The following is a 6,966-nucleotide window of genomic DNA, read 5'->3' as shown; positions in this document are numbered from 1 at the left end:
GGTTAAAGAGGAGCGAATTTTAACGACGAAGGCAAGCTTAGGAATTTCTGCTAGTCCCAGCTTCCGTTAACCCTATGGGGCCCAGGGTCAAGGGCAGATCTGGCCACACAGAGGCCCTACAGGTGAAGGCAAAGCCTTTCACTACCGCAGCCTCCAGTCCCTGTCAGGCGGGACTCGGGTTCCATCCCCAGCGGGGCGGGGAACCAGCGCCGAGGCGGGGGCGCGCGCAGGCGCAGGCGCCGAGGCGGGGCGCGTGCAGGCGCAGACGCAGACGCCAGGGCCCAGCGCCGAGGCGGGGCGCGCGCAGGCGCAGGGCCCCCGCGCCATCTCCAGCACCTGCGAGGCGGTCCAGGTACTGCGGGCCCGGGGGCGGGAGAGGGCGGCTTGCCGGATGGGCGAGGGCTACGGGCCCAGGCCCGCGGGCATCGCCACGCCGCGGAGGGCAGTACTCGCGCCCGCGCTCCTCTTCTCTCCCCATCTTGGGGTCCCCTTTCCGGGCGCCCCCGGTCTCCTGGCTCTGGCTCCGCCCGGGTCCCGAAGCTGTCAGCCGTTTCCCCGGGACCGGCGTCTCAGAGCGTGGCGCTCATGGCGGCCGGGCCGCCGGTCGTCCAGAGGCTCCTGCGGCCCGCATGCGCGCCTGCACCCGGTCAGCCCGATCCCAGGGCGTCCCGCTCGCCTGGACGTGGTAGCCGTCCGAATGGGAGGCCCCCACGCACTCGCTGGGGCCTTTCTCTGCAAGCTGGCTACTCTGGCTCAGGGGCCTGTTTGTGAGATTTAGACGAGGATTCGCTTGTAGCCGGGGACGGTCGTTTTCGTGGCTAAGTGGAATCCCGCTGTAGGCCTACAGACGGTTCTTTTATTCCTCTTCCTTAAGTCCACTCTGTTCAACCTCGTCCTCTCTGATTTCCAGGAGGGTACCTGAATGGTCTCCGTGTCCCCACCCCCGTGGACTCTTGTAATTGCATCCGCCTTCTCAACCCCGCCACACACACCCGCCGCTTGCCTTGCTGCTTAACTTGAACATCGTTGCCCTTTCCCAGCCTTTATCTCGCCTCCCTGCTGCCCAGCCTCCACACGCTGGGGTGCCCAGGGCCCAGCTAGCGCTGCTCTCTCTCCTGCCTTCGTTCACCTTTAGCCATCCATCCCTACAGTGTCACTGGCTCAGCTCTGCCCGCCCAGGCCTCTCCCCTGACCTCCAGCTGCCTCTGCAGCCTTTTTGGATGTCTGTGGAGTCTCTCAGACCCAACACATCCTAACCATGGTGCTTTCCCGCACACCGCCTGCCCTGGAAACCCTGCTTTGTCCACCTTCACCATCTCAATTCACTTTACTGCCGTGGTGCCACTGGTCCAAAAATAAGGGTGTCATTCTTGAGTCTTTTAAGTTTTATCCCATTTCACATCTTTCATTGGGTCTGGTGGTTCCACTTCCAAAGCATGGCTGGAACTGGCCCCAGCCATCACATCAATTTCCTGCCTGGGCAGGGGCCTCCTGCGTCCACTCTGGTCAGCCCACCGCCCTTCCGGAGCCCCCAAAACTTGTCTTCAGCCCTCTAGCAGTTCCTACTGGCTGCTCTAGGGTGAACCCAGACTCTTTGTCCTGGTCTGTGAGAGCTGTGCTCTTTGATCCCCTGCCTGTCTGTCCCATCCGCTGGGACGCTTCTCACTCAGGAAGCCCCCTACCCCACCCTGCTTCTGTGTCTCTGAGTGCATTCCTCTTGTTCTGTGTCCTTTTCCTCTGCCCAAATGCTCTTCTCCTAGTCATCTCTCTGATAGCTGCAGCCTCTTCCTCTTCCTCCTGGTCACCTGCTCTAGGGCAGCCCCCACCCTACACCAGTACCCCCCACGCCCCACCAATGTGCTACTCTCCTGAGGTGCTCACCTGCACCTGCTTCCTTCTGGCAGCCTTCAGGGCGGGGCTAGTGTTCCCACCACGGTGCACAGCACCTTGTGTGTTCATTGCTGTTTTTCATCTTGTTTCTGCCGAGGGTGCGAAGGCTCTTCATGAGGCCCAGTGCTCAGGGATGTTAGGGGTCACCTTTGAGTCAGCACTTGCTCTGCTCCCCAGGTCTCTGCTGTGGCCACCTGAGCCTGCAGGATGTTTCACGGGATCCCAGCCACTCCTGGCATGGGAGGTGAGTGTGGCCCAAGCTGGGCCCAGGGACCCAAAGCGCCCAGGCTTTCAGCCTTTGCTGCAGAAGCTGAGGGGAGCAGCGGCAGGGGGAATGTGGGAGGTCTGTTTAAGTGTCCGCCCCCATAAAGCCTCAGAGTGGCCAGGGGCCCAGAGACCTCCTCCAGGTGGGACCAGCTGGGCACAGAGATGACAGCTTTAGTGTGGCTGGAACTTCAGGGGGTCTTGGGTACCCTGGAGTCACCAAACCAGGGGAAAGATTATGAAGCGTGTGACAAACATTTGTGGTCCATCACTGCATCATAAGCGAGGTATGTGTGGTCACTCAGCTGTAAAGTGGGGTAGCCAAGAAGCAGAGGTATAATGGAGGGCCAGGCCTGGCACGTGGCACACTGGACCCAGAGGCATTTCCTCTGCTTAGGTACCCCCACAAACTGATGGGGGCACTGAGACTGAAATTCCTCTGGTTACCCCTGAGCCCTTTGGGACATAGCACTGGGGAAGCCTTGAGAGGGTTGCTGAAATGGGGCTGAGGCCAGGGGTCGCCATCGTGAGCAGACTGCCAGCTGTCTGCCTGTTCTATTGCAGCCCCTGGAAACAAGCCGGAACTATATGAGGTGAGTGGTGGACACCTGCCTGGCACCATTGGTCCCTTTGAGCCTCACCGGGTACTGTAGTCACCCTAGTGCTGCTGGCTGACCCCCTGCTCCATCTCCGCAATAGGAAGTGAAGCTGTACAAGAACGCCCGTGAGCGAGAGAAGTGAGTCTGGCACCCAGGCTGCCTGCTTCCCCCAACAGCACCCTCCTCCCACTGAGGGTCAGGAGGACATGGGGTCAGCCTGGGCAAACAGTTTTCAAGTAGCCTTTGCCAGGGGCGGGGTGAGAGGTGACCAAACACCAAGCTCTGCTCCCATATCTCCCACCCTGGGTGGGGCCGGTGCCCTGGATGGGGCCCTGGGCTTGGGACCCCGGCTTCCCTGCCTTGGCAGCCACACCTAAAGGATGCACCTTCAGGTATGACAACATGGCCGAGCTGTTTGCCGTTGTGAAGACGATGCAGGCCCTGGAGAAAGCGTACATCAAGGACTGCGTCACCCCCAACGAGTGAGAGCCCGCCTTCCCTGCACCACCAGTGGGCACCTGTCCTTGAAAGCTTGTGTTTGTCCTCCAGGGGCTGGGTGCTCAGTGCGAAGGAAGAGCAGGGGCCCAGCCTGAGGCCTGGGTCTGAGGCCCAGCCAGCACAAGGAGGGTCCCCCGGGTGCTAGGGCCTTGGCGCCATCTCAGCCAGAGAAGTCCTGGCAGCAGTACTGAAGTGTTCTGGGGGAGAGGTGAGCCCACCACCCTGGTCCTGGGGTTCCGTCCCACCCCTCCTCCCTCAAGCCTCATCAGTGCACAGGCTTAGAAGGCAAGCAGGAGGGCTCAGAGGTCAGTCTGTGAGGTGCTGCTGGCCAGGCCTGGCCGCCAGGAGTTCCCCGGGGCCTTGGTTCAGTGCAGCAGGCCCAGCCCACAGGACCCCGAGCTGTTGATGTGGAGGTGTGGCCAGCATGGTCCAGGAGAGCAGGCTTGAGGGGGCAGGCTGGGCCTCTGCCTAGCGCCGGGCTTGGGGCCAGTCTGCACAGGGCTGGTCCTGTATGGCAGCCGTATTTTGGCCACTGTCTCCCTTCCCTCCCAGAGTTCTTTTCTTGTATAAACCAAGTGGGAAGGCTCAACTGTCAATGGCACATCTCTGGGCCTTCACCAGCCCTCCCTGGAAGGGCCAAGGGTAAGCAGGACGTGCCAGGTATAGCTGGCCCGGTGCTGAGGGCGGGAGTGTAACCCTCTCCCTAGGTACACGGCGGCCTGCTCCCGGCTCCTGGTCCAGTACAAAGCTGCCTTCCGGCAGGTTCAGGGCTCAGAGATCAGTTCCATTGATGAGTTCTGTCGCAAGTTCCGCGTGAGTTAGTGGCCCCTCCACCCTGAGGGGCGGTGGGAGGTGTGGGCGCTGTGCGGCTGGGCCTGGCTGCCCTGCAGGGCCCGGCTGCCCTGCAGGGCCCAGCACTGGGTGCTCTCCCTCAGCTGGACTGCCCGCTTGCCATGGAGAGGATCAGGGAGGACCGGCCCATCACCATCAAGGACGACAAGGGCAACCTCAACCGCTGCATCGCTGATGTCGTCTCGGTGGGCCTCGCCAGGGCTGTGGCTCCCTGGGGCCCCTCCCTATACTGAACCCACAGGGGACGGGCCCAGAGCTCCCGTGCCCCAGCAGGGCTGTGTGGCCTTGAGGCCTGGGGCCAAGTGGTGCAGGAGGAGGCCCAAGGCTGAGGAGGGCCAGGGGCTGGGTGGGGCTGACCCTGGTGGCCCTGCAGAGGAACCAGGCGTGTGGCTGCAAGAGGTCTCCCTCTCTTGGCCCCTGGTGGGGTCTGTGTCACCTCACACACGCTTGTCCCCAGCTCTTCATCACGGTGATGGACAAGCTGCGCCTGGAGATCCGCGCCATGGACGAGGTGCGGCTTCTGGGGGGTGAGGGGGGCCGGAGGAGGGAGAGGGGGTCCCAGCGGGCACTGTTTCCACAGATCCAGCCTGACTTGCGGGAGCTGATGGAGACCATGCATCGCATGAGCCACCTGCCCCCTGACTTTGAGGGCCGCCAGACCGTCAACCAGTGGTGAGTGTGTGTCTCCTGCCCAGCTGCCCCGCCCCAACCCGCGCTCCCCCTGCGTCCCCCAGCGCTGTGCTCCCACAGGCTGCAGACCCTGAGCGGCATGTCCGCGTCCGACGAGCTGGACGACTCCCAGGTGCGCCAGATGCTCTTTGACCTGGAGTCAGCCTACAACGCTTTCAACCGCTTCCTGCACGCCTGAGCCTGCGCCTCCCTGTCCCGAGAAGGTTCCGGCATCCCCCGGACGTCTGCACATGTCTCGCTGTCCGCAGCAGCCCCGTCAAGTGTGTCTGTCCGTGGTCTCTAACCTGGAGCCCCGTCCCCACAATAAAGATGCTTTCTGACTTCCCTGCGGGTGTGGGCGGCTCTCCCCCAAGGTCCGCCTTGCGTGGCTGTCTGCCCTGTGGGCCCTGGGACCCTGCCAGCCTGGAGTGCGTAGGTTCTGCGCAGTAGTTTAGGGGCAGCAGCCTCCCTGTGCGTGAGCCTCCCCCAGGCCAGGATGGCTTGAGTCTGTTGGCCACTCCTGCCTCCCCACACCCCACCTGAGAGCTTTAGCAGCTTGTTGGAGGCCCGGCCAGCTGGGTGCGGAGGCTGCCGCACTGCCCAGGCTGGAAGGTATGGCCATAGCCCCACCTGCATCTCTGTGCCCTGGAGGACACGTAGGTCAGCTCACCTCACACCTTTTGCTGCGGGGCTCATCCTTGTTCGGTGGCTTACAGGAGCCCCAGCTGATAACTCGTGGTGGGGTGTTCTCCTGCCCTCCGCTGAGTGTGTCCCTTAGCCCCAGGGCCAGGCCCAGCTGGTAGACACCATGGGAGCCCCTGGGCTGGCCTTGCCCGAAGCCTGGTGGGGAAACAAACACCAGTTCCCAGGCACCTGCTACGAAGGCTGCTGCCGTCAGTGCTGAAAGCGGCCCTGCCCTGTGGTGTTCACGTTCTCGTCCTCGTTCTCATTCTCCTGGGCGGACAGCAGCCAACCGTGAGACCAAGGCTCTGGGTTCCAAGATGGGTTGGTTCATGTCTTAGCAACCATGGCGTTGGGATAAGGCACGTCCCAGAGTTTCATTGTAGCATTTTCTTTTTCTTAGTGGTGCATCATGATGTCTGTGGCTTCTAGAGGCAATGAAATAAAGCATATTATTTCAGATGGTGATAGAAGAGGTTGGAGGCTACCAGTGGGGTGGTCACCGACAGCCTCTCAACATTGAGTAGAAAGATGAGGAGTGAGCCTGTTTCCCCGGGGAGGGTACCTGAGAGCCCTGGGTGCCAGCAAGGTACTCAGCAAAGGCCCCCATCTCACTTGTGTTTTACTAGGGAAAGACGGTACCCAGGCTGCAGGGAGAGGGCCCATCAGATTCCGGGCATGGACTGTGCTGGGCTGGATGCAGCGAGAGTGAGCCTGGGCCTGAGCACCTGGGGGTCCGAAGAACTCATGTTGCAACATGGACCCCTGGGGAGCCAGGGCTCTGAGGTGATCAGGGGGGCCTGTTGTGCACGTAGCTGGACGTCAAAGGCTGGAGTTCCAGAGAGAAGGGTGAAGGCCGGGGTCTCCTATCCTGGGTGCCAGGAATTCTGCCCGAGGTGCAGGACTGGCACTTCTGTGTTTGGAGGCTGTGGAAAGAAACACGAACACAGGAGCTAAAGAACCGGCGACCAGAGCCTGTGGAGCAGACTGGGGCCCCAGGCTTGGAGGGCGGGGGTCCGGGTGGACTGAGACTGCAGAAGCACTGCTAAGTCTGACCCATGGGGCTCTTGGTGACCTTCAGGAGGGCATGGGTGGGAGTGAGGCTTCAGGGGAGGCCGCTCGACGGGTGCCAGAGTGCCCCAATCTGCTGGGAGGGAGCTGAGGGGCCAGAGGGCCAGGGAGGGCTGTTTGGGTCTATTTTAATTTTTTTTATTGCAATGAAATATACAAAACATAAAATTTGCACGATAAACACATCTAAGCTCGGTGGCATTAAGTGCATTAACCACTCTGTGCACCTGTTGTCCCATCCACCTCCAGAGCCTTTTCATCCTTCCAAACCAAAATTGTCCCCCACCGAACAACTCCTGCCCACCCCTCAGCCCCTGGTGCCCACCGTCCTTTCCACTCTAGCTTTACAGAACCATACAACTTGTGCTCCTGTAACTGCTCGTTTGACTCGGCATCTTGCCCTCAAGGTTCATCTGTGTGACAGGATTTCCTTTATTTTTTT

At 61.2% G+C, this 6,966-nt stretch overlaps 1 protein-coding gene across 4 annotated transcripts; it reads left to right on the top strand.

Annotated features, from left to right (window-relative positions):
• Nucleotides 1-215: 215 nt before the first annotated feature.
• On the top strand, nucleotides 216-5,117 carry VPS28 (VPS28 subunit of ESCRT-I). Of its 4 annotated transcripts, none has more exons than XM_074352897.1 (10): nucleotides 223-352; nucleotides 2,068-2,134; nucleotides 2,719-2,747; nucleotides 2,854-2,891; nucleotides 3,146-3,235; nucleotides 3,959-4,064; nucleotides 4,187-4,288; nucleotides 4,561-4,614; nucleotides 4,684-4,775; nucleotides 4,906-5,117. In XM_074352897.1, exons 2-10 carry the CDS (start codon nucleotides 2,098-2,100, stop codon nucleotides 5,111-5,113), a joined length of 756 nt encoding a protein of 251 aa, XP_074208998.1. In that variant the 5' UTR covers nucleotides 223-352; nucleotides 2,068-2,097; the 3' UTR covers nucleotides 5,114-5,117. The 4 variants fall into 4 exon arrangements, with proteins under 4 accessions (XP_074208999.1, XP_074208998.1, XP_074209001.1 ...); XM_074352899.1 differs by having other exon boundaries at nucleotides 232-352; nucleotides 4,854-5,117; XM_074352898.1 differs by lacking the exon at nucleotides 4,561-4,614 and having other exon boundaries at nucleotides 216-352.
• Nucleotides 5,118-6,966: the final 1,849 nt, after the last annotated feature.

This window comes from Camelus bactrianus, chromosome 25 (genome assembly GCF_048773025.1).
Source record: "Camelus bactrianus isolate YW-2024 breed Bactrian camel chromosome 25, ASM4877302v1, whole genome shotgun sequence".
Lineage (NCBI taxonomy): Eukaryota > Metazoa > Chordata > Mammalia > Artiodactyla > Camelidae > Camelus > Camelus bactrianus.
This window is presented reverse-complemented; position numbering and strand designations above follow the sequence as displayed.

Excerpts from the sequence above, each read along its gene's own strand:
- VPS28 (XM_074352897.1), top strand. The coding sequence starts at position 2,098 with ATGTTTCACGGGATCCCAGCCACTCCTGGCATGGGAG. Across the intron at positions 2,892-3,145 it reads AACGCCCGTGAGCGAGAGAA|GTATGACAACATGGCCGAGC; the intron begins GTGAGTCTGGCA and ends ATGCACCTTCAG. Across the intron at positions 4,065-4,186 it reads AGTTCTGTCGCAAGTTCCGC|CTGGACTGCCCGCTTGCCAT; the intron begins GTGAGTTAGTGG and ends GCTCTCCCTCAG.